A 27,578-nucleotide genomic window follows, 5' to 3' on the forward strand; every position below is an offset into this window, starting at 1 on the left:
TTTACTGTAGTTGAATTTTGAAATATGTAACTCTCCAGTAATCATTTATAGTATAGTTGACAACAAATGACAACATAATACAACATAACAAAACATAATGCAACATGATACAACCTAATACAACAGTAATCAACATGATACAACCTAATACAACAGTAATCAACATGATACAACCTAATACAACAGTAATCAACATGATACAACTTAATACAACAGTAATCAACATGATACAACCTAATACAACCGTAATCAACAATTTGAATAGTTAGTGTATATATGTGGGAATTAAACATCAAAGCTCTATAGACAACCTAAAAAAAAAACATGAAAAACTGAAAAAATATAAATGTCAAATGTCTATAGTTATGTCAAAGGAAAGTCAATCTGAACGAAGCTGAAATGTACGTATTTCTGCAAAACTCTGTAACTCATTACTACACAGATACATAAAACAAATTGCGATTCAAGGTCCGAACTTCTCAAATAAAGCTAAAAACGGAGAAAGAAATTTTATGTTTTTAATTTTTAATGCCAATAACAATGATAAGGCTATACGAAAGTAAAACAAAGCAGAAATGATGAGTAACATGTGATTTTAATGGGAAATGTGTGTCACTCATGACCACATTTTCATGGAAACTGTGTCTCACCCTTGACCAATTTTTAATGGGAACCGTGTGTCGCTCATGCCACATTTAATGCATTCATGCACACATTTTAATGGAAACTATGTGTCACTCATGCACATGTTTTAATGGAAATTGTGTAAACTAATGTCCACATTTGAATGGGACCTTTGTGTCACTCATGTCCACATTTGAATTGGACCTGTGAGTCATTCATACCCACTTTTTAGTGGGACCGTGTGTAACTCATGCCCCGGGCACATTTGAATGGGACCTGTGTGTCACTCATGCCCACAATTTGATGGGGACTGCATGTCACTCATGCCCACATTTTAATGGGGACTGTGTGTCACATGCCCATACTTAAATGGGGTATGTGTGTCACTCATGTCCACTTTTGAATGGACCTGTGAGTCATTCATACCCACTTGACCGTGTGTAACTCATGCCCCGGGCACATTTGAATGGGACCTGTGTGTCACTCATGCCCACAATTTGATGGGGACTGCATGTCACTCATGTCCACATTTTAATGAGGACTGTGTGTCACTTATGGTCACAGTGTAATTGGGACTGTATGTCACTCATGCCCACATTTTAATGGGTAATGTGTGTCACTCATGTCCACATTTTAATTGGGACTGAATGTCACTCATGCCCCATTTTAATGGGGACTGGATGTCACTTATGCCTAAATGTTTGTCACACGATCAGCAATGGATAAGGATTGTTTTATGAGAATAGTTTCAGAGAAAACGATATATTTTCATTTGACCAATCGAAATAAGACTGACTTTGACAATATTTTAATCTGTCTAATAAGGCCGTTAGTTTTCTCGTTTGAATTGTTTTACATTGTCATTTCGGGGCCTTTTATAGCTGACTATGCGGTATGGGCTAGGGGGATTGGGGAGCATATAGCCACCAAAGGCTCACAGCAGGTATACTTTACTGTTTGGTGGAGCTTTGTCCTTGACGGAAAACGGTTTTCAGTATTTTTATATGCAAAATTTGCGAATTGTTGTACGTGCGCTAAAAACAAAATCTAATGATCATATCATCATGTTAACACACACAAGTAAAAAATGAGTTTTGACGACTTCATGTGCCTTCATATTTATTCGCAAAGCTTTTTCTTAAATGAATAATGACAAAATAGAAAAACAAAGGATATGGGTTATCAATCCATGAAAAATAGAAAAACAAAGGATATGGGTTATCAATCCATGACAAAATAGAAAAACAAAGGATATGGGTTATCAATCCATGACAAAATAGAAAAACAAAGGCTATGGGTTATCAATCCATGACAAAATAGAAAAACAAAGGATATGGGTTATCAATCCATGATAAAATAGAAAAACAAAGGATATGGGTTATCAATCCATGATAAAATAGAAAAACAAAGGCTATGGGTTATCAATCCATGACAAAATAGAAAAACAAAGGATATGGGTTATCAATCCATGACAAAATAGAAAACCAAAGGATATGGGTTATCAATCCATGACAAAATAGAAAAACATTTAAGGATATGGGTTATCAATCCATGATAAAATAGAAAAACAAAGGCTATGGGTTATCAATCCATGATAAAATAGAAAAACAAAGGATATGGGTTATCAATCCATGATAAAATAGAAAAACAAAGGATATGGGTTATCAATCCATGATAAAATAGAAAACCAAAGGATATGGGTTATCAATCCATGATAAAATAGAAAAACAAAGGCTATGGGTTATCAATCCATGATAAAATAGAAAAACAAAGGATATGGGTTATCAATCCATGATAAAATAGAAAACCAAAGGATATGGGTTATCAATCCATGACAAAATAGAAAAACAAAGGCTATGGGTTATCAATCCATGACAAAATAGAAAAACAAAGGATATGGGTTATCAATCCATGATAAAATAGAAAACCAAAGGATATGGGTTATCAATCCATGACAAAATAGAAAAACAAAGGATATGGGTTATCAATCCATGATAAAATAGAAAAACAAAGGATATGGGTTATCAATCCATGACAAAATAGAAAAACAAAGGCTATGGGTTATCAATCCATGACAAAATAGAAAACCAAAGGATATGGGTTATCAATCCATGACAAAATAGAAAAACAAAGGCTATGGGTTATCAATCCATGATAAAATAGAAAACCAAAGGATATGGGTTATCAATCCATGACAAAATAGAAAACCAAAGGATATGGGTTATCAATCCATGACAAAATAGAAAAACAAAGGATATGGGTTATCAATCCATGACAAAATAGAAAAACAAAGGATATGGGTTATCAATCCATGACAAAATAGAAAAACAAAGGATATGGGTTATCAATCCATGACAAAATAGAAAAACAAAGGATATGGGTTATCAATCCATGACAAAATAGAAAAACAAAGGCTATGGGTTATCAATCCATGATAAAATAGAAAAACAAAGGATATGGGTTATCAATCCATGATAAAATAGAAAAATAGAAAAACAAAGGATATGGGTTATCAATCCATGACAAAATAGAAAAACAAAGGCTATGGGTTATCAATCCATGATAAAATAGAAAAACAAAGGCTATGGGTTATCAATCCATGATAAAATAGAAAAACAAAGGATATGGGTTATCAATCCATGATAAAATAGAAAAACAAAGGATATGGGTTATCAATCCATGACAAAATAGAAAAACAAAGGATATGGGTTATCAATCCATGACAAAATAGAAAAACAAAGGCTATGGGTTATCAATCCATGATAAAATAGAAAAACAAAGGCTATGGGTTATCAATCCATGATAAAATAGAAAAACAAAGGATATGGGTTATCAATCCATGATAAAATAGAAAAACAAAGGATATGGGTTATCAATCCATGACAAAATAGAAAAACAAAGGGATATGGGTTTATCAATCCATGATAAAATAGAAAAACAAAGGATATGGGTTATCAATCCATGACAAAATAGAAAAACAAAGGATATGGGTTATCAATCCATGACAAAATAGAAAAACAAAGGATCCATGACAAAATAGAAAAACAAAGGATATGGGTTATCAATCCATGATAAAATAGAAAAACAAAGGATATGGGTTATCAATCCATGATAAAATAGAAAAACAAAGGATATGGGTTATCAATCCATGACAAAATAGAAAAACAAAGGCTATGGGTTATCAATCCATGACAAAATAGAAAAACAAAGGATATAGATTATCAATCCATGACAAAAAATCAGTACATGCACAACAAAGAAAAACACAAACAAAAAGCAAAGTTTATTTTAGATGCACGTGTCGTCAAATCTAATGTATTAACTATCAAATGTCAATTGTAAACTATGGTCTATCACCATTACTGAATGGAGTGCTGGGTAGACTTCGAAATATATAATATTCCACTTTATACGGAAGCTGAAACTAGAACCTGTCAGCACTTGTGTAGTTGACTTTTGTGTTGGTAGTAGTGGCTAACGTTTTAGGTTCAAGCGATGGCCATAAAGGCTGTCGTGTTGGTTCTGGTGTTTACAGTATATATCGTTCTGTACATCTTAGTGGAAAGACACAATCGTTATTACTAGTAGCAGTTGGTATTACGACTGGGTTCAGCAGAGCACATCGGTTCGGTGTTGGTCAGGTTTTTTTTCATCGAGTGTGGTTCAACACAAAGCACTAGGTAGTTGTTGTTGTTGTTGTTATCCATTAATTTTCAGGAGAAACCATTGACAAATAATAGTTTTTTTTCAAAAGTTTGAATGAATTACACATACTCTTCAGGTCTATGCAGGTTCGTTGTGATCTTTTCGTTTTCCCGTTCTTGGTAGACCGTAAGTATTTCTTTTTCTTTTTTTTTTTTTAAAGTTTAACCCATTTTTTTTTTTTTTTGCTTATCTTTTTATACGCCCGTCAAAATTTTGACTTATCCAAATGTTATGAAACTTAATATAATTGTTTCTTATGCTGGTCAAACGATCTGTATGATTTTTGGTGATAATTAGATAAAAACTTTTTGGGACTTTGTAACTAAAACATGGTGTGTTTTTTCACATGTCGCACCGTATCTCAAAAACGATTTATGATTATTGTTTAAAACTTTACACAATTCTTAGTTATATAAATCTAAAGATCTGTTTACTTTTTGGTTTTGATTCAGAAATTTTTTTTAAGAGATATTGAGTTTTTTGTAAAAAAAAAAAAAAGGGGGGGGTTACATGTCTCGCCGTATCTCAAAAACAATTTATGATTATTGCTTAAAACTTTACACACTTTTTAGGTATATTAATCTAAAGATCTGTATATACCTTTTGGTGATGAATCAAAATTTGTTTAAGAGTTATTCAGTTTTTTGTTAAAAAAGTTGTGTTTTTGTCGAGCTTTTTCTCAGAAACTATTTATGATTATTGCATAAAACTTACACACAAGACGACGGGCGTATCATGCGCTCATGGCGCAGCTGTTTATTCTTCACAGCATCAACAATTGAGAGAAGTTAAAATTCTTGTTAAAAGTGCTAGTCAAGTTTAAAAAATAGTAGGGTTTAAATTCTCCGATTCACTCTATTCAGGTCTATACATTTCCAAATTCATGTCCAAATTTGTTAAAAAAAAATAATTTTTAAATGCGAGAAAATAATTTTTTCCTTTTTCCTTTTTTTTTTATACTAAAATTGTAATTTGAATGAAATTTATTAAAAAAATTGTTTTGATTTTCTACTAGCAAATTTCTAGGTCATTGAGTCTTCATTTTCCTAGTTTGTTAACTAGGGCCTGTATCATGATTGGCTATATTATTACTATTTTTTTACATGATTTTTATCACTGAGAATATCAAGTTAAACTTTTTAGCAGAATCCTGATTTGAAAAAAAATCTGCCAGCCGAACAAAAATAATGGGAATTTAAAAAATCGACACTTAAATGAATGTTCATGTCCGAGTTCTCGGCACCCTATTTTCAGGCTGGCATTAATCAAAAGTCGTGTTTTTTAGTCAAGTACACGAATAAAAAAAAAAACACTAAATTTAGTCAAAGATTATGTAATATCCAACTAATAGCACAATCATGCAATAACACTTGCATAATTTAATGGAAAAAGAACATATATGAGAGAGGAAAGAACCAAAGAGGGATAATTCCGTTTCAGTATATAATCTATGATAACTTTTCATATTTAAGCAGATTTAGACTAAATAGTGTAAAAAAATGAGTTTGGCATGATCCGATGCAGGTTTTTTTAATGAAAGTTTGGAAACTATTGGGACAAATTTCGATCAGGATTCTACTCTTGGTGATATATCACTCAGCGTCTTATGTCTGAAGTATAAAGAGGACATTCTAGAACATTTTCATTAAATTATGCATGTAGGTCTTTAGTTTAACCTGTGAATTTAACCTTGTAAAATGGATAAAGCTAGAGACAATCGAATGAAAACGTATACTCTTTTGATTGGTTGATAAATATAGTAAATTTTGGGAAATAAATATGGCTGGCGATGAAAAGCTACTGTGATGAGAACAAAACAATATGCTGATTCAGTAGTTTTATTGACATATCTACTATTTAGTAAATCAGTTGGTAAGACTGACCTTTCTTCAAATCGCTCAATGTCCTATAAATGTTTTATAATAACATCTTGACATACCCTTGGCCTTGTTATCAACGTATTAGTCAGACTGCCGGTTTAATATTTTTCTTGAATAAAACTGAAGACAGCTCATTATCTATAAATGAACAAAAATTGGTGATTAAAGTTAAATGACCATTTGTTTTCAAATTTATGGAACAAAATTGAAGATTTTAACTCGAAAAATCCCCATTCTTAAATTATTTAGGTCGAGGAATCCATATGATTTTGTAACTGGAGAGCATGAATTCATTACAACATTGTTTTGTCTCTACCGGGACCTCTGTATAACAAGCAGCGCATAAACCAACTGAGCATACTTCTTTAGCTCAGTCGGTATACATGCTGTTTTGTAACACAGAGGTCCTGGGTTTGAGTCCAGGTGGAGACCAAGCAATTTTGTATTGAAACTCATGCTCTCCAGTTACATTGGCGCCCAACAATAAAAACCCACAGTTAGAAGAATTATCTAGCCAGGGAAGTACATGTATATGTATAAAAATGAAGATACTGTCATAATAGAGTATAAAGACAGGATTGCTTCCCTTTAGTGACTGTGGGAGATACTTAGACAGCTGTTGGCGGTTGAGCTCAGGAAGTACAAAAAATGTACCTCTTTAGCTCAGTCGGTATACACGCTGCCTTGTAACACAAAGGTCCTGGGTTGGAGTCCTGGTGAAGACAGAGCAATTTTGCATTGAAATTTATGCTTCCCAGTGATTATTATTTTATTACAATCACAGAGAAAAAAAATACGAGTATAAAGCAGATTGGTTACCTACTATGACAGCAGTCTGAGGATTTAATAGTAACAGGTTCAAATCTGAATTCTTTATTACAGAATCATTAGGGGGTCAAGAGATTAGGAATGCCTCTATTGTAAAGCATCAAACATATAGTTTTTGTTATGTGTATCGTTAGTGTCAAATGAGCCTTGATACATTTGTACATGTATTTATTGTCATTTGTCATTATATAGCTTCCGTAAGGTCATATGGAGCAAATTGTTTATGGTTAACGTTATATCAACAAATATTATACCTTCATTTGTCTTGTGTAGTGATTAAACCACTATTTAATATTGTCACTTAAATTTGGAAAGCATTAAAATATTTTGGCTTAAAATATTAAAATTCTAGCTGTCTACATGTACATGTACATTTATATATGTTTCTGACAAGTTGTTGAGACAATTTACTATATAAAATTGAGAATGGAAATGGGGAATGTGTCAAAGACACAAAACAACCTGACCAAAGAGCAAAAAGCAACAGAACGTCACCAATGGGTCTTCAACACAGCAAGAAAATCCTGCACCCAAAGGAGTGCTTCAGCTGGCCCCTATACAAAATGTGTACTAGTTCAGTGATAATAGAGGGCATACTAAACTCCAAAACATATAAATGAACTTAAATTAAAAATCATACAAGACTAACAAAAGACCAGTGGCTCCAGATTTTGGACAGTGTTAAAATTGAAGGATTTAAACTTGTTTTGTGAGATCTCAACCCCCCTACAGTTGATGTAGATGGCATACTTTCATTCTTACAGCTGTTAAAAATATTAGTTGTGTCAATAAATAAGCCAATTTGTCATACCATGTTCTGGAGCTAGATGTTTTCTTATTTTTTTCAGGCAGTGTGTTGATTATACATTTTTTGTAATTGTGACTTACATGTATACATTAGCATAGTCCTGTGACAGTTCAAGAGATTCAAGTCCTTCATTTGTCATGAAAATTTTTGAGACTTACATGTATGAGGTCAAATCATCAAATGGTGGTGCCATAATATCAAGCAGTGCTTGTACATGTACATGTGTACATGGTGTAGATAATTTTGTGTGTCTGTCCAAATCTCACTATAAAAACATTTATAGCATCGGAATAATAGTTTAAACATATTTCTTTATAGTTGATTGGGAAACAAGTTTTGCAACTTATATTACAATGTAATCCCTTTCCACTTTGCGGGTATGAGTGCTGCCTTGTAGCGGCATTAGCCTACTCTTTTTCGAAATCTACAAGGGTGTCTTTTACGTGCTAGAGATACATGTATGGCTCTCTCTCAACACTTGTCAGCCATTTTATCGCCCTCTTCCGACTGACTATCATCATTTTCTCAAAACCATACTCGCAAATGGTGTTAAGGGAGAGCCGAAAATTATGTCCCTGAAATTTTCATCCCGGAACGGGAATCGAACCAGGATCCTTTGTGTTAATAGTCTGATGCACTAATTATAACCACTACACCATGGCTAATCAAAAAGTCTGTTAACAGCACTACAATTGACTGTCCTAATTGATTTGAGTTATGGTAGCTCCATTAGTTAAGGCACCATAATTTCTTACAAGTATCTACCTTTTATATAATGAACAACAGCTATATTCAGTTTGACGTTTTAATTATTAACTACAGCTATTACGTTGACCTTCGACAAAGGTACGTTCTTCCAGACGTAGCCAGTCCAGCGGTCTTCTCGGCTAATTAACTTTTACAACACTGACCAGGTGAAACAAGTTGTGATAACTTGTAATCCATGTACAAAAATGCAGAAATGTATCATCTTTGGATGGTTCTATAATTTATATGAACATAATTGACCATCATTATTATTTTCCCTTTAAAATGAGTCAGTCAGCATTTCAATTTATTATTAAGACACTCAAACATGAAATACAAAATCATTTAGTATCAAATGAAACATGAAAGACAAATATATTTCTTACTTAAACAACTTAATTAAAAAAAAATGATAGTTTCGGAAAGAAAAACATCATGCCTTTTGTTGCATACATGTACGAAAAAATCTGTAGATGAATTCCTGATTTTTTTTGTACTCTTGTCACTTTGCTTTTTCATCGGTTAAAAAACCTAATGTAAACATGGTAAAAGTGATCTATTCTTGATTAATTTAAAATATCATTTACTTGAATCGTTCCAACAAGGATTTGGCTGGCATATGCCTTAGTCCTTTAAAGATATATAGCCAGTAATTATATGCCTTTGGTCCCTTGCTGTTACCCAAAATAAGGTTGATTTTAATTCCATGCAAAAGTGACTAATTTAAATAAATAATAGCCCTCAAAATTCTTGCTAAAACCCTGGTTATGTGGGAACTCCTTTTCAACCCTCATATAAAAAGCAAGTTAAATCAAATACATGTACAAATATTGGGCTAAATTAGACATCATCCAATAGATTTTTTACGTTTTGCTTATTATCTAATTAGAAACTATAAAAGTTAGTAAGTTTCCTTAAAACCGCAAAAATATATTATCAACACAAAGTCAAAGTCTACAATACATAAGGATGGCCAAAATTAATTAACTAGCATTTCTAAATAGGAATTACTGCCCTTGAATGATGATTTTTACCCATTTTGCATTAATGTAAAAATCTGGTGACTACAGACATATATCCTTGATCAACTTAAAATTTATTTTTAGGCCACAATATTGTTGAATTAACAAACATATCCAGGTGAGCAATACAGGTGCTATCACTATATATATTCCGGACCATATGAGTATTTGGACCATACGCGTATGGTCATGACCATATGCGTATACTCATATGGTCCGACAAATGAGTATAATACTCGTTTGGTCATTAATGGGCCGGACCATATGAGTATTTGGACCATATTCGTATTTTGTTTTAAATTACATTATAAAAGTTTCAATAATATAAAATCTTTATCTAAAAAACAATGATGGTTACATGACAATGTATTATTTTTATAATTCAAATAATTCGTAAAAATTAAATATTGGTGCCATAGCTAGTTTTAATCGCTTATTACATTGTTGCATGTAGGCTTGGGGTGACATTTACTTCCATATGGTATCATAATTTTTTTGCATTTGCAAGTCTTGGTTATGGATGATCCTTTTCATTAACACCTTTTGTTTGCGAGTGAAAAGCCTTTTTGTAGTTGCATACGGTGATACCGAGGTCTTGGGCCATTCTGATATTTCTACGCTGTTTTTAAGAAGCTCTAGATCTCAAATGTCGTAACATGATTGCAATACCCCATATTCACATGGCAACTTGAATTAACTATGTTACTTTCCAGTGACTTCTTGTGTAACAGTTCATTAAGAAATTTTTGGAATTTATTTTTTAAGTCGAAATATTGCCATTCACTCGTAATAACAAATTGGTAATGACCATCGGTATAAAATGTGTTTATTATCATGATTATAGTTTTGACAAGTAAGTAAAATTAACTATTTGAAACTTCTAATTTTTATTTAGCTAATCTTTTTATTACAATATAATAATAAAATTACATATATGATAGCATCTTTTTAATGAATGGTCATACCATACGAAGAGTTTAGAAGTATTACAAGTAAACTGAAACAGAATGTTAATTACTCCGACCATACACGTACGGTCTGACCATACGCGTATGGTTGGACCATATGAGTATATACCCATATGGTCATGACCATACGCGTATGGTCCAAATACTCATATGGTCCGGAACATTTATATAAAGCCTCTAATTTGTGCTTTTTTAGACTATCTTTGAACAGCTTTTTAAGGTAGCACAATACAAAGAATTTTCATCCTCAATCAGACATCTTTAAACTGATGTAATTCCACTCAGCTTTCTTTAAATTTTATATATAAATTTATAAAGGGAGGTACCAAAAGAAAGAAGAAGGATTAATCTTTCAAATTGTGATAATTTCATTATGACATAATTATTACATAATTAATTGTTATGTAATTAGTTGCCATATTGTGATGTCCATACTTGAATGAATTTAGCTTCTTTGTTATTCATAGCATCCCAAAATATTTGAAGTTTGCAACATCAATTCATGAGAGACCACTAAATTTAATTGGGTATAAAATTTGTTCTATTGATGTTTTTAGAAATCTGAAACACGGTTTTGAAGGTCAAGCTGTGTTGTACAAGAATCTATAACATATTTTGGGATGCTATGAAGAACAAAGACACTAAATTCATTCAAGTGTGGACATCACACTATAGCAACTAATTACATAATAATTTATTATGCAATAATTATGTCATTATGAAATTATCACAATTTGAAAGATTTATCTTTCTTCTTTCTTTTGGTACCTTATTTATAAAATATAAAGAAGGATGAAATGAATTACATCAGTTTAAAGTTGTCTGATTGGGAGTGAAAAAATCTTTGTATTGTGCTACCTTAATAGCTTATATCACACCTTTTACATGTATTTTTAAGCAGTATGGTTCCTGCTGTGTAAGGATGCAATAACAGGTGGAGATCAGATTTCAAACGAAATAGAATAGCTTATTAGATAAGTTGATGTTAATCAATACAAGGGATATTAGCATCACATAATTAAGTACATGTTTCTCCAATGCTAGTACATGTATTTTGTAAAGTTGATGATAAAACTACAACATGGTAAAGGTGATATAAGATAATATATGTATATAGATATATAACCAATGCAGTCAATTTGATCTTATCAGCATTGAGATAGACCTGCCAAATTCTTAGATGGTGAGACAGGGATGTTGATGTTATATTCATTCAACACACAATTTTAATAGGTAAAAATGTTCACTAAGTTATTTTAAAAATTAGTGAACCATAAAATTTCATTTTACAGTCAATTGACTATAGTTTACTCCCCTTTAATGATATAAGAGCAATTAAAATCTAGATTGTATTACAGGCACAAGAGGCCGATTCAGGCTGGGGGATGGCAGGCATGCCCCCTCCCCTCAATGCTCCCTAAGAATTGTATAGCATGGGTTGTCCTCAGCTTAATAAAGAATATTTCGATAATTTTGTGTAAACAAAATTTAAGTTGGCACCCCCCTCTAACCTAAAATCTGGAATCTGCCCCTGTATTATAGATGTAAATGATGATACTGTTTACATACATGTGCATTGCATTGCAAATTTAATACTGCCCTACAGAATGAATTCTACATCAAAGCTTTGACTATACTCTCTATCTGTCCATGGATAACATTGATTTATGGATAAAACATTCTTCTGTTGTCAGTTAGTTAGATTTCTTTACTCAAGCTGGTATATTTTAAATTTTATAACTGTTTACGTTTCTTATCAAACCAACATCATACTATATGATTGGTTGTATCCTCAATGTTAAGTCCAAGGAGTCCTAAAGACAATTTAATAGTAAAAGAATGATTTCTTTACCAAATTAAAAGAAGCTGTTTTATGGAGGCAGACTATTCAACAATTTTCAATCTAAGAACTTTTATTTTCAATTTAAAAGTACTAATGGTTTTGAGACATTGTCATAGAAAAGTTATATGACCCCCTAAAAATTAAAAAAAAGAACACAACATGTTTTCATTCACAAGGATCTCTTGAATATGTCATTTACATGTACATGTATTTACCCAACACGTGTTCATAAATTAATTAACATTAAAAAAACTGTTTTACTTTTAAAGAATTTATTTAAATAACTGTGTCCTGATTATGTTTCAATTATGTTTTTGAATCAAATCATGTTCCTTTTTTCCTTTAGAAAAAAAAAAGATTAAGACTTAAGACTGCTGACTGATGGGAACCTTCAAACTAAAAAGTATCATTTATATATTAGTACAAGTACAAAATGATTACCTAGTTAACATCTGTTTTTGATAAGTTGATTAGATAGATGTGAGCCTTACAACAGCAGGTGTCTTAAAAGAAGAAATAACAAAACTTTAATGGTATATAAACAATATGTAGTGTCTAGTTTATCCTATAATTAGGTGATGGATCACTCAGGTGATTATCTCTACATATTGTACATGCAAATACACATCATTGCTTATTGATAGGTTCAACAAGATAGTGCCAGTTCATTTATACTAATGATATATACTTACTACATGTATGTTAGTTGCAACATTTAAAGATGATGAAATTCTGATTAGAGAAGTTTTGTTTTTAAAAAGTTCTAAAGCTTCTCATATTATTTTCTAAAAAGAAAGAATGGTTTCATGGGAAACATTTATTCTCAAAAATTTGCCTCCCATGAAATTCAGATGAGAAGATATATGAATTCTTTTATACTGTCAAGTATGTTATATATTACATTAGATAATCTACAGTGAAAAGGTTAGGTATTGACACTTCTGTATGTTCACCACATCAGAAAAATGGTTTTGATATTATCCTTTTCAATTGATGGTCTAGCTGGCAACTTTAAGGAGATGACTATTTAATTTGATTTTTTTTTTTGGGGGGGGGGGATTATTTATTGGTAGTAGCAAAATAACACTGCAATACATACATTGCCCCAGAATATCAAATAGTTGTCCCCTCACATTATTGGTTATATTATAGATTTAGACAAGCAAGTTAAGATAATATAGTTTTCTGTTTTTGGCTTTGATAATGTATATATTATAGAACGTGCAAGTATAAAAAGAAAAACCTAATCCTGTTAGAAATTTCTGTAAAAATAATTCATGCTGGATAACATAGAAATTATTTCTGTCAAATGATAGATGTAATTGAGACTATATCTTGTGTAATGTTAGCAATATTTGTTTCTATTTTGAGATCAGATGCTTACTAATTAACTTATCCTATAAGTAGCACTTGTTGACATGTTACTTAATATTATACTCCATCACAATGAAGATAAGTTGCATCTGTACATGTTTACATTTGTATATGTTTATGTACAGTGAATTTGTATAAAAATCCCTGAAATTTCAGAATTTAGTAAAATCTCTGAACTGATTAGGGATTTTATTAAGATCCCTGATTTGAAAATGAAAGTGTTTTGTGGAGACTGCCATTAAAAGATAATTTATCTAAAATCAACTTAATGTCTAGCAGTGATTAAAATGAAAATGCAAAATTGGATTTTTCCTCAAGTTAGATTTTATGGGACTTTTTTCTGTGTATATTTGGGACTTAATGCTACAGATTAGAACTAAAACATTTTCTGTTGCAATTAGTTTGAGGTTCAAACTTAATTTGACTGGACTATGAAGTACCTTTTGGGGAACCAAGGATTGGGCTTATTTTCGAAGGGATTCAGGATTTACACTTATTAAGACTCAGGAATTGATACTTCATTTCCTTGTGAATGGAGAAAAAACATTTTATTTTTCAGAAATTTAGATTCAGTGTTTACCTTTCCAGTTATTCAGGAAGACAAAACCTCATAAGTCGTAACCCCTCTTAATTATGTGTGATTGCAATACCTACTTTTTTATTACATGATATAGTACTAGTATATTATGTACAATCATGTACCAATGTATATTTTTGCATTATTTCTTTATATATAATCCTTACATGTACATGTATGTCTTGCATTTCAGATGTGTAATTTTGAGGAATTTTATCCAGATCTGCATAGTGTTTCGTTTGAGTTTAAAGCAGCATATATAAAAAAGATAAAATATAATTAAGGTAAATGAAACATTAACTAGTAATTAGAATTACTTCAAATAGGTTCCTCGTTTTTAAACACAAACAAAATAATGGGCCAAGGTCAGTCTATAGCTACATGTACATGTACTGTGATAAAAAGAAGTTTGTGTACATGTATCTACAAAACAGAACAGCTTAATTGTCTAGAAACCAAACTAATTAACATAATAATTACCCATATTTTTAATAGGCCAGACATGGTGAAAATGTAGAACAATGGGATATATTTTTTTAGATTCCAATTGCAAAACATGAACTTTGTTATTTTGTATATAGGGAAGTTTATAAGTATGGAAAATAGTACAAATTTGAATGGGAATGGAAAACCACAGTAATGAAATTAGTCCTTTAAATTTCATCTGATGCATTTCTAAGAATTTCAAATTATCAGAATTATATTTTGACTCTTTGGACAAGTTGCCGTTTTGGTAAATAAATATGACATTTCATGAGTTATTAGCAGCTACATGTATGACACAACAGTACATGATTTAAATGGGATACTTACATTAATTCTTGACTGGTTCAATCATTCATACTTAAATATCACATACAAGAAGAGTACATTTTGTACTCAAGTCTAAGCTAGTAACTAAAAAAATATATATCAGTTGGTTAAATTAAGTTTTTTTAATAAATTTTATTATATCAGTTGGTTAAATTAAGTTTTTTTAATAAATTTTATTATATCAGTTGGTTAAATTAAGTTTTTTTAATAAATTTTATGTGATTTTCTGTGACAAAATAAGCCCTTTTCAACATATTAAATTTAATTTACTGAACCATAATAATACTTAATTCTGTTTATATTTAGGTTTAATTTAAGATATGGCACACCCAAGACCAATAAAATGTGTGGTGGTTGGTGATGGTACTGTAGGGAAAACCTGTATGTTGATATCCTACACAACAGATAGCTTCCCTGGAGAGTATGTTCCTACTGTGTAAGTATCGTGATTCAAAAACCTATATGTTAATATCATACACAACAGATAGCTTTCCTGGAGAGTATGTTCCTACTGTGTAAGTATTGTGATTCAAAAACCTATATGTTAATATCATACACAACAGATAGCTTCCCTGGAGAGTATGTTCCTACTGTGTAAGTATTGTGATTCAAAAACCTATATGTTAATATCATACACAACAGATAGCTTCCCTGGAGAGTATGTTCCTACTGTGTAAGTATTGTGATTCAAAAACCTATATGTTAATATCATACACACCAGATAGCTTCCCTGGAGAGTATGTTCCTACTGTGTAAGTATCTAGTTAATATCCTACACAACAGATAGCTTCCCTAGAGAGTATGTTCCTTCTGTGTAAGTATCTGATACAAAAACCTATATGTTAATATCATACACAACAGATAGCTTCCCTGAATAGTATGTTCCTACGTACTGTGTAAGTATCTGATACAAAAACCTGTATGTTAATATCCTACACAACAGATAGCTTCCCTAGAGAGTATGTTCCTACTGTGTAAGTATCTCAGACACAAACCTGTATGTTAATATCCTACACAACAGATAGCTTCCCTGGAGAGTATGTCCCTTCTGTGTTAATATATATATATATCATAAAATAGTTGAAAAGGAATTACATGTACATGTAGCAATAATCATATTACAGCTTGCATAATTGAAAAAGGTTATTTGCATCAGAATTAGCATAATTTCCAGTTATGTTTAGAATTGTTTGTGGAGAAAGTTGCAATATGCAAGACGGGATTGCTATCAAGAGGTGATGTAAGCAATTTGTCTAAATTTAAGTTTCATATTTTAGAAGGTAGGAAACCTGGATGCCTCATACCTTGTTTATACCTTATGTCTAGAAGTTTTTGTCTATCATATGATATATCCATGGTCATTGACCTATTTTTTTTTCCAAATACTTACAGCAATTGGTCATCTATATTTGGTATACAGAATTATTGTAAAGGGTACATGATGTCTGTCCGGGCAGTTTTATCTTTTTCATTGTGTGATGGTCAATGTTGTGTTTTTGTTTTTTGGTCTTTTTTAAAGTAGTATAAGCAATATGTCAACAGTATTTTTTGTATAGAATGATTGTAAGGTGTACATGTCTGTTTAGCTGTTATCATCTGACATCATTTTCATGGGTCATTGGTCAATGTTATAGATTTGTGTTTTGGTCTGTTTTTATATGCCCATCAAAATTTTGACCGGACGTATTATGGTATACAAATGTCCGGCATCTGTCTGTCTGTCCGTCTGTCAGGCGTCCACATGGTTCACCGTAACTTGAGAACCACTTATCCAAATTTCATGAAACTTAATATAGTTGTTTTTTATGATGGTCAAACGATCTGTATACTTTTTGGTGAAAATAGGATATAAACTTATTGAGTTACAGGACTTTATTAACTAAAATAAGGGTGTGTATTTTTCACATGTTGCGCTGTAGCTCAAAAACGATTTCTGATTATTACTTTAAACTTTACACATTTCTTAATTAAAATAATCCAAAAATCTGTATACTTTTTGGTGATGATTCAAAATTTCATTTTAGAGTAATTGAGATTTTTGTAAAAAAAAAAGGGGGGGTTCACATGTCGCGCCATATCTCATAAAAGATTAATGATTATTGCTTGAAACTTTACACACTTCTTAGTTATATTAACCTTAAGATCTGTATACTTTTTGATGATGATTTTTAAAAATTTTATTTTGGATTTATTGAGTTTTTTGTAAAAAAGTGGGTGGTTTTCACATGTTGCATAATATCTTAAAAACCATCAATGACTATTGCTTAAAACTTTACACACTTCTTAGTTATATTAGTCTAAAGATCTGTATATTTTTTGGTCATGATGTCTGTTAAGTTTATGTGATGTTTGTTGTAAAATATTTATCTTTTTAAACTTTAAACCTAAAATCAATGGTGAGTATAGCAGGCGAGACATTTGAGTATGTACACTTTTGCTAAGTAGAGTACAGGTGTTCGTGCTTAGATTATGTAATAAAAGTCTTTTTTGATCAGACATTGCTTTATACCCCTTAAATCTCGTTCAAATTAGATGAAGTGGCCTATTCATAGCAATAGACCAATTGAAATTTTATTAATCGTGTGAATTTTTCTATACTCTAACATAAGTATACTCTAACATAAGTCACATTATATGTAACATTCTTCTTATTATTAAAAAAAAGTCCCATTGATTCATTTTCATCCTTGAAGGTGAAACAAACAGAAAAAAACAAGACCAGTATTCTGATGATATTTGGATGATATTTGCAGCTGTTTGAAATTTACATGAGTCTCCTACTTTTGTATCAAAGTATAGGCCTTCAAGTCATAAAACTTTTGAGTCAGTTTTTGTACTCATACTCCAAATATCAACCAATCAAAAATCCTGTATATCATGTTTCCAGCATGATTTTTGTGCTCCAAGCTCTTGAGTAAAGTTTTATGACTTTAACCCAGATCTAACAAATATTAGCTACTGTCAACTCTACCACTTAAAAAATTCAGATAAAAACCTTAGAATGCAGCCTATCATTTATTGTTGGAACTCAGTAATGATAAATGTACCAATTATTGTAAAAATGTTTTTTCTGTTCAATGCCTTTAGTGAACAACTTATTACTAATTTTATCATAATAATCAAATTAACATGACCTCTTTTATAGATTTGATAATTACACAGCCAACATGGTAGTGGATTGTTACTCTGTCAATTTAGGACTATGGGATACGGCAGGACAAGAAGACTATGATAGGTTGCGTCCCTTGTCTTATCCTCAGGTTTGTTAAACTCAAGTTATATAAAACGTGTTGAATAAGTGTATTCCAGAAGTGTTTGCATGAAATAGATATTAAGCATACAGCTGCATTCAGACTTGGAACTTGAATTTAGAATGAAAAAAGGCAGACATCACAAGTTTAAGATGAGATGGTACTCAAATAATTCTATGTAGTAAATAAGCTCTCCAGAAATTTTCAAAGTGACAGTTAACATTTTACAACCTTTTGTACATGCATTTACACTTAGTTCAAAGTGACAGGAAACATTTTACAACCTTTTGTACATGTATTTACACTTAGTTATTTCTGTCTTCACATAGATTTATTGTTAATTAATATGCTTTATAAGGAGATAAAGTAATTCAAAACTATTTCTTTTATTCTTGCAGACGGATGTATTTTTAATATGCTTTAGTGTTGTGAGTCCCTCCTCCTTCGAAAATGTAACAACAAAATGGAACCCAGAAGTAAAACACCACTGTCCAGATGCTCCTGTTATATTAGTTGGTATGTTTTCTCTGAAACCTCTGGACCATGTCAAGCCAGATCACAGATGTTTAATGTGAATAACAGTTGTAGCTACTAAGCTAACAACATTGTAGTTAAAGATAAAAGTACATGTGTCAATAAACTTAAAATTAAAACATTTTTGAAAAATCTAGTAAAGGTTCAGTTGCTACCAAATACTTTTCCACTTAATTCTGTTGTGCTTTTTACAACTCTATTCTGAAGGATGAGGTATTCCGGATTGCTGTGTTTTGCCTTAAAATAAACTTTTTACAACAAATTTAATTTTTCTCAGAAACTACAAATCAGATTATTCTTAAATTTGGTATAAAGCTTCAGCTTCATGTTTCGCATGCTATACTGTATGATGCATTTAAAAGTCAATAGCTCATCAGAGTCCTGTTAACACAATACATATTGGAGGATGTGTATTATTTAGTTAATAATGAATAATAGCTCACTGGAAATTTTGTTAATGCTGAAAACTGTTCAAATCCAATATTTACAAAACAACAGGTATTTCTTCACTTTATGATTCTGAGAAAATGTGACCATCTATATAATGTTTATTTTAGACACCAAAAGTCCTTATTACAAAATATTATGCCTAACAGGATAAACATTAAAATAGTTACAGTATCATTCTATGTTAAGGATTAAGGTATAACAACATACAGACACTGTTTAGAGAGTACGTTTGCACCATGGCAAATTAGCAAGGCCACTGAAAAAAAAAAGCATTGTAATGATTTAAACCTTTAACAGTACAAAGGTATATAATAGTAAATTATTATTTTAGGAACAAAGATAGATCTGAGAGAAAATAAAGAGGCTATAGGTCAGCTAACAGCCCAAGGCTTGTCACCAATTAAAAGAGAACAGGGAATTAAATTAGCCAATAAAATTAGAGCTGTTAAATACATGGAATGTTCTGCTTTAACACAGAGAGGTTTAAAACAGGTGTGTATCAATTAGATAGAAACATTTTTTTCTGAAGTCAGATCAAATTTTCAAGTTTCCCTTATCCCAATATGAATTAACTTTTGCTGCTTTTGTTTAAGTTTGTATACTTATTTTTTGAGAATGATCGTTTTTTTGTAAAGGTAATCTCAGAAAAATGCTTAGGCTACAACAGATATATAAAGCATTATTTTCAATTTTGTGTATACACAATAAGAAACTTATACAGTTTACTTAGGAATGTAACCAAATTTGAATGTAACCTTGAAATTTTGCAATCTTGGCAGCTGTTTGAAATTTTTGAGAGTTTCTTATTCTTTTTTTTTCTTCAACTACATAACTATTTTATTCATCAAATATTTCTTGTTACATAAACCATCAAGATTCCAAGCTTCTCTTGACGTACCCTGTTACAATCTACTGACTACCCAGGGAATAATCAGCTTATAATAGTTCTGATTTTTCCAAATATTTTTATGTGATCTTCATCGGTATGACATTCTGAATAAATCTGTGTATTTTTGTCCATTTCTGAAAAAAAATAAAGTTGTTTCAGCACTATAAGGCAATGACACTTTTATCGCTATATTTATTTATTTTGAATACAAAGTGTATGCATAATTAATTTCTTCCAGTATACCTTCACTAGTCAAAAGAAGGACAAATCATCTGAATGTAACCTTAAATTACAACACACAGACCCTGTTAAAGCATTCAATAAAATTTTCTGGTGCCTAAAAGTGCATTTTGACAGAGAAATTATGCAAAAATGAAGATTTCATAAAAAAAAACCACCAAAATACTTAATTATTCTAGCCAGTGGAAACCTTGTATTTTATACTGTAGAAACCACTATAAACTACTGTAAAAGTCATTTGAATCATATAATTAGAGTGCAATGAAGTGCAAATTTTCAAAACTTGTTCTTTCACATAATTCTATTTGAGAAAAAATGTTTTTTACATGTATTTCAGTGAAAATCTTTTATCAGTGAGATATCGGCATGAGGTTTTAAAGGAAACATTGTGGCATCACACGTAATATGGCGTCATTAACTAATGACATATCAAAATAATGCTAATTATAGTTTGCAGTGTTACATGAAGAACAGTTGCCGCAAGGTTTAACTTGAAATATGGAGTCGAAAAGATCAGTAACCAAGCATTTTCATTTAATGCCAAGACCATAGCAACAGTTTTCATATCAGTATATTTTTAACATACCGACTGTAATTTGAATTGCATAAATACCATTAATAAACAATTTAGAGCTTGCCAAATAAAAAAAAATGCTTACCAGTTATTCAGGACTTTTTAAAACCTCTAGTTTGCCATCTCAGGTTAATAAGTAATGATATGTCTGGAACTGAAATAAGACAAAAAAATTACTCAGGCTGTGTTATTATTTGGTTTAGATACATAAGTATTATTGAGAGAGCAAAAATCAAATTCTTGAAAGTTTTATCGCAAAGAAAGAAAAATGCTTCTCCCTTGTGGCTTATCAACCTTCATTTAAATCTTTTATATTAGCAGCAACGAGTGCTAGCTAACTAGCTTAATAGTTGAAAAGGTGCAGCAATATTGTTTTCAAAAGTTTTGTTGATCCTCCCCCTTTTTCACTGAGAAAAGACAATATCTTGTGATTTGCTAGTGTGCATTACAAATAATAATTCATGATTTCCTTAATACATGTACATGTTTGACTGTTTATTAACTGCATATGATATCTACTGACCATGGGTCAAATTATTGGATAAAAGCACATGTGATGATGTATTTCACTTTACTCGTATGAAGTGTGTTATCTCCCTTGATTATCAGTTATTCCTGTAAACCGGAGTGATAATTACATAACAAAGACTGTATTGTGTCATGTTTACTTACAGCTAAAACCATTATGTTAGTTCATGCCTTTTTCAATTCATAAACAAATTCCTTTCGGATCTCTCGGGGATGTAAACAAAGTTAGAATTGTGCCTAAAAAAGTGTTCAGCCCCGTGCCAGTAATGCATTTTAAAAGCGAAAATTTCATTGAGTATTTGCTGGTATTTATCTATAATGGTTATCTAAAATCATCTGGGATATCTAGGTATAAATAAAAAAATACTAACCATCATTTTCACACTTTTTCTGGGTGTACAAGGTGAAATCATCCATAGATCACTCTGAAAACTTCTGATTAATCTTTTTGTAAATTGGCTCAATATCTTTAATTGTTTTTACATAGGCGGTAATGGTAACGTTTTTTCCTGTAGCTCAGTCCATATCGTAAACTTGGATATGTATGATAGCTCGTTTCGAAGCTGTGACATTTTCACACATGTGGTTAAATTTTCGGGGTACAAAGTGAGATTACTTTTTCCGTAAATTAGCAAACCCCGAACATCCTTTTGTGATGCGGCTCCTTGTGGTAAAATATCCCCTTTTTAACACAATAAGTTCTTTGAAAATTTAATACTTTGAACACATTCAATAGCTCCATAGTTTTTACACATTTATTCTATGTTCCTCTACTTTCCTAATCACCACAAATAATTAAGTTCAGTCATTTGTTAAAAATAGAAACATGTCCAATATCACTACACAGAGATTTTGAGTGACTTTTGAGTTCCTCATTTCGAGGTGCATTAGGGATGTTGTCCCAGCTGATTAAATTAATTGACATACATTTTGTTTACAAAACTCTATATTAACAATATAAAAAAATATTCATTGATTATGTTTCTTTTAATTGAAAGCAACATTGGACTTATTGTCTTATGTCCATTAGTATTGGTATCTTACTCTCTTGGTGTATTCATTAACAAAAATTCTGTAGACGTCTATGTTTTTTGTTTTCTGCTCATATACATAGTACGACTTATATATTGAAAAACCAATAATTGTTTCTTATTCTTGTATTAAACAGACTCATCTACATATGCATAACTAATTATAAGTTCCTATGTATGTTGGAAAGAATTTTTTTTCTTTCACTGTTTATTTGTCAACATTGCAAAAAGGTGAGGTAGAAGAATATATCAATTGAGCAATAAAAACATAATAGGAAATAGACAAATAAAAGCATGACTGAAATAAAACAAGATAAGCAGACATATAGAAGTCTTTTATTTTGCTGATGTCAATACATTCAGTGACAATTGTGTGATGTCTTAAATGAGAGAAGGAGTAAAGTATTGATGGAAAGACAAGTTGGACATATCTCTTGTCATTTGTACACAGATATTCCTAAATAGTAAACCAAATCAAGATGGAATCCATACTTTCAAGAAGTGATTTCAACATTACCATATTCCTTCTAAGCAACAACCACTATGAAAAACAACTACATGGGATTTGTTAAGTAAAGGAAGTTTCCATATAAAAAAATGTTCATCTGTTAATATTGAATGACATTGTTTGTTCTCTGATAAACAAAAAAAAATATTTTCTGCTATAGGTGGTTGTATCATAGGGTATTGCTTAATTGCTGACAACAGAAATAATTTTTTTATTAGTTTATTAATATTTGATTTTCTTTTTCTAGGTTTTTGATGAAGCTTGTCGAGCAGTTCTACAGCCTCAGCCAGTTAGACAAAAAAATCGACAGTGTTTACTACTGTGATTCTATCATCAATCAAACAATATACAGATCATGTTATCATTTAGTAGGAAACTTTATTTAATTAGCCTTTTCTTTGCCAGGATTTTTGTAATCTCAAGCTTTATCATTTCAAAGGTTTTTAGGAAAATTATATTTGCCTTGAGGTTTAGTCAGCTTTGCTAGATTAAGATTGTAGAGCAACACAAATGAGGAATTGTACCTACAAGGAAATGTATTCAAATTGTAGTTTATTTTTATTTGTGTTATTTCACAGACTTTGTGAATAGTCAACAAAATGTGAAGGTTAATAAGTTTTGCAGCTTCTTTGATATCAAAAAGGGGAAATAAAAAGGTTTAATTTCAAATTTAAGAAGATTGTTGATTATTATTAATTTGTATTTACATTAGATATTTTGTTCCTAAAATATTATATAGTCATTTGTAAACATTTTTTACTTGTGTAATGCATCTTAGTTTACAATTATAATATGAAGATAGGTGTTAGATGGTAAAATGTTTTGTACAATTATAAATTGACAGTTGTGTTGTACATTCTTTGATCGTAAATAACTACAGCAACTGTTATTATTCCTAACTTCAGGCAGGGAGTAAGGGATAACTCAAAGTTGAAAATTGAGTCAAAGTTAACATGCTTGTTATATTGTTTTTTGTTTGTTTGTTTGTTTTAATACCATGTTTGAGACATAATAGACATTTTGTACTGACAATCATTCACTCCCTTAAGACTGTCATCAGTTAGATTTTGAAAATTGTCTGAAAGAATGTAAAAGAGTATCTTGATAACAAATTTAAAAAGTGATAAAAAACAAACATCATTTAATTAACCACTTAGGCACAGATTTCTTGTTTAAAAGATTTTATAGAAAGCCAATGTACTTTTAAAAAATATTTCAGAGTGATATTCAAGAAAAATGGGGCATTCATTAAAATGACTTATAATATTGTTTAAATTTTAAATGTAAACATTGAAAGAAATATTGCAACGGGTTAGTTGAATGCATATGTGAATGTGAATTCGGATATTTATGATTTAGAAATTTCAAAAAATTGAAAGTGATGCATGCTGATAATAAAATATTCTGTCTAGGAATTTAGAAAAACTATATACATGTACTATCAATATTTCATAGACAAAGTTTATTTTCTGAAGCATGCTTAGTAATAGTCAGATTTCCCAAACTAAATGCTGAATAAGAACTCCATTAAAAAAAGACTCTTTCATTTACATCATCTTTTTAAAGAAAAGTTGTAGATTCAAATCTTTGATATTGCAAATACACAAGATTTATTTCATTAAAAATGTATATTTTGACCGCCCATATTAATTGATACCCACTTATTATGATATTTGTAGGATTGTTTGATTTTTTTTTAACAAGGGTACCATAGGTATTTGCAATTGTATTGAACCAAAATTTTTTTTTCAGTTTTCAAAATGCATGATTTTCCCCCCCTAATTTCCATAAAGAAAAACCAGCACTTGATATCTTTAATATTCTCCTCAACAACCAGATTAAATAGTAAATTAACAAAAATTTAGAAAGAAACCCATATAATATATAAGTGAATCTATCAAATACAAGTCACATGATAATAAATGCCAAAACAAATATAAAAGATATAAACTAACACTACCACTGAAGTACAGGCATTGTGTAATACCTAGTTTTAATATACATATATGTATGATGTATTTGGAAGAATTTATTTAAAGGGAAAAGGTATTCAGTAAAATTATCATTTTGTAAACTTTTATTAACAGATGAGTTTAATAAATATAAAAAGGAAGAAAAAAACATGATTTTTATACATTTAATCCTCACTTGTCAAAGTCAAAATCTGATACAAACACTCTTTCTGTTTCAAGTAAGCTAGGCTCACTGCTACTAGCTAAATATTCTTTATCCGAATCAAACTGTTCTTTCTATTAGGTAATGAAAACAAATAATATTATTTTATAATCACTTAATCTTGACATTTTTCATATTATACAAACCTTTCAGGTTCTTAGTTTTGTCAACATCAAGCTCTTGATTTCTGTTTCATAACACTATGGTATACCATACCCTTTTAAACTACATAATGGTGTAAAACTTATTTTTAAAAAGGCATTTTTGGTAAGCCATTGAATTAGTCCTAATGTGTATAATATTAACAACATTTTTAATGTTTATATAATTGCTTAGAAAAGAGGATGTATATTTGTGGTGCTTAGTTACTGTAAAATTAAGATTTATCATGTTTATATATTTATTTGAATGATTACTAAGTGAAATAGAATGGCATTGTTTATAAAGATATCTTGGGTATGTAATGCTTGCCTCATGTAGTAAGGCTTAAGTATTATAGCAACAATACCAATCAGTTCTAGTAAATCATTTTTCTTATAAGTTTGAAAATGAAGCTAGTTGTCATTTTCACAGATTTTAGTGTCAGAAAAAATTCCAAATAAGCAGGATAGGTCACACCATTGTTTTTAAATGAAATAAGAAAATATGATTTTCATCTTTACAAGTTATGAAATATATTTTTCATATAGGAAAGATAGTTGCTGAAACCCTTTTTTCATGTGAATACTGAATATAAATAAAATCCCATTTGTATTCTGTGAGGTTTGTTTTGTTAAAGGGATACACCAGGTTGTGAAATTTGTATATAAATGTTGATATACAGTGTACTAGTAGTCAACATTGAGTTCCAAAAACAGCTAATTGACAGATGAACAATTTTTATATTATCATGTTTCAGCAAATTTTTGTTTAATCAATTCAATGTAATTTTTAGATTAAGTCAGTTTAAATTTAAATTGCTAATGACTAAAAATAAACTCAGTAACAAAAATGTAGCACTCAGAAACCTGTCAATGTGACATCACTCTATGTGCTAACAGGCTCTATCAGTGTTGAATACTTGCATGTGTCTTGTCCCTTAAATTCAATCATCTTAATGCACAAACCTGTCCACCTCTAAATCAAAGTTAGAAAAGCCATTATCAGACTGGTTTCCCTTCATTTCCAAATTATAACAAAAAAAAAGGTAAAAAATGAAAAATTCATCTCTTATTAAATAGTGTAAAGTGTTTAAATGTGACTGTTTTTAATGTTGCAGTTTATACAAAAACTATTGTAAGAGGACTTGGAAATACTATTTAGGTCAAAGATGTCAAATAAGCTCTACAAATTGTGACATGATTTGACAAGGCAAGGTTGGCCAAGCAAAACTATAAAACGTGTTTTGGAGGAATCAAATTGGACTTGTTTTGGTGAGGGGACACATTTTGCAGAATATACAGGTTTAAGAGTGTTGCATAAATAATTCTGTTCAGAAGAAAAAAACATTTATTTATAATAAAAATATCATTTTGATAAAAAAGAAAATCATATGTAAATATTTATTGTTTAGAAATAATAAGTTACGGTATAAGAGAAGAAAGCTGGAAAGCAGCATAATATCTAAATTAATTGTGTAATGTCAACTCTTTGTTGTTACTAAATATAAATGTTGGTACATATACATGTATGTATTAGTGTGTAAATCTATAGATGTAGTTATCATGTACCTGTGATTTGTATTCTACTTAACGCCATTCTCCTTAATATATTCAGTATAAACTTGAACTTAACAGCTTCAGTCTGATAGATGTTAGCGCTACTGTGTCTGTCTGTAATGACACAAGCTTTCTCTTAATAGTGCTGCTTGTATAGTCTATATATAATGATATCTGTCAATATGTAAGCTCCTGCTATTTCTATTCAGAAGAAGTCAATTTTATTAATTGTAATTTTTAAAGCAATTGCTTTTATGCCGTCGCGTTATGGCCATCTTTGTGACCCAGATCAGAGACTCCGCCCAGATCAAGCCATAGTATTTTGTTTAACAGGCTCCTGGTCAGTCATTCTTTAACACCTATGTATGTTTTCTAATGCAATACATAGCTTGAAACTTTAAAAAAAGTTAGTGGATTTAAGAAGTTTCAGAATATGTTCTTGTAGATGTATTTTTGTATTTAAAGGGTCAACCGTTTGACTATCAAATAACATAGAAGTCCGAGTGAAAAAA

General features: G+C 30.6%; 1 protein-coding gene and 1 long non-coding RNA gene across 6 annotated transcripts; one reads left to right on the forward strand and one right to left on the reverse strand.

Moving 5' to 3' along the window:
• Positions 1-6,084: 6,084 nt before the first annotated feature.
• LOC143067413 (ras-related C3 botulinum toxin substrate 2-like) lies at positions 6,085-27,299 on the forward strand. 5 transcript variants are annotated; one of them, XM_076240665.1, is made up of 7 exons: positions 6,085-6,201; positions 14,570-14,660; positions 15,496-15,625; positions 18,335-18,449; positions 18,839-18,956; positions 19,756-19,916; positions 23,442-27,299. In XM_076240665.1, the coding sequence occupies exons 3-7, from the start codon at positions 15,510-15,512 to the stop codon at positions 23,517-23,519; spliced, it is 588 nt and encodes a 195-aa protein (XP_076096780.1). In that variant the 5' UTR covers positions 6,085-6,201; positions 14,570-14,660; positions 15,496-15,509; the 3' UTR covers positions 23,520-27,299. The 5 variants fall into 5 exon arrangements, with proteins under 5 accessions (XP_076096780.1, XP_076096781.1, XP_076096782.1 ...); XM_076240666.1 differs by having other exon boundaries at positions 6,097-6,201; positions 15,508-15,625; XM_076240667.1 differs by lacking the exons at positions 6,085-6,201; positions 14,570-14,660; positions 15,496-15,625 and adding an exon at positions 15,795-15,862.
• On the reverse strand, positions 20,366-22,503 carry LOC143067414 (uncharacterized). The gene is made up of 3 exons (XR_012975946.1): positions 22,027-22,503; positions 21,213-21,281; positions 20,366-20,447 (listed from the first exon to the last, which is right to left on the reverse strand). It is a non-coding gene; the product is annotated as an uncharacterized LOC143067414 (long non-coding RNA).
• Positions 27,300-27,578: the final 279 nt, after the last annotated feature.

This window comes from Mytilus galloprovincialis, chromosome 3 (assembly GCF_965363235.1).
Source record: "Mytilus galloprovincialis chromosome 3, xbMytGall1.hap1.1, whole genome shotgun sequence".
Classification (NCBI taxonomy): domain Eukaryota; kingdom Metazoa; phylum Mollusca; class Bivalvia; order Mytilida; family Mytilidae; genus Mytilus; species Mytilus galloprovincialis.

What these genes read in the sequence shown, in the direction of transcription:
- LOC143067413 (XM_076240665.1), top strand. Translation starts at nt 15,510, where the DNA reads ATGGCACACCCAAGACCAATAAAATGTGTGGTGGTTGGTGATGGTACT. An exon ending in GGAGAGTATGTTCCTACTGT is followed by an intron (nt 15,626 to 18,334) that starts GTAAGTATCGTG and finishes CCTCTTTTATAG; the next exon opens with ATTTGATAATTACACAGCCA. An exon ending in GTCCCTTGTCTTATCCTCAG is followed by an intron (nt 18,450 to 18,838) that starts GTTTGTTAAACT and finishes TTATTCTTGCAG; the next exon opens with ACGGATGTATTTTTAATATG.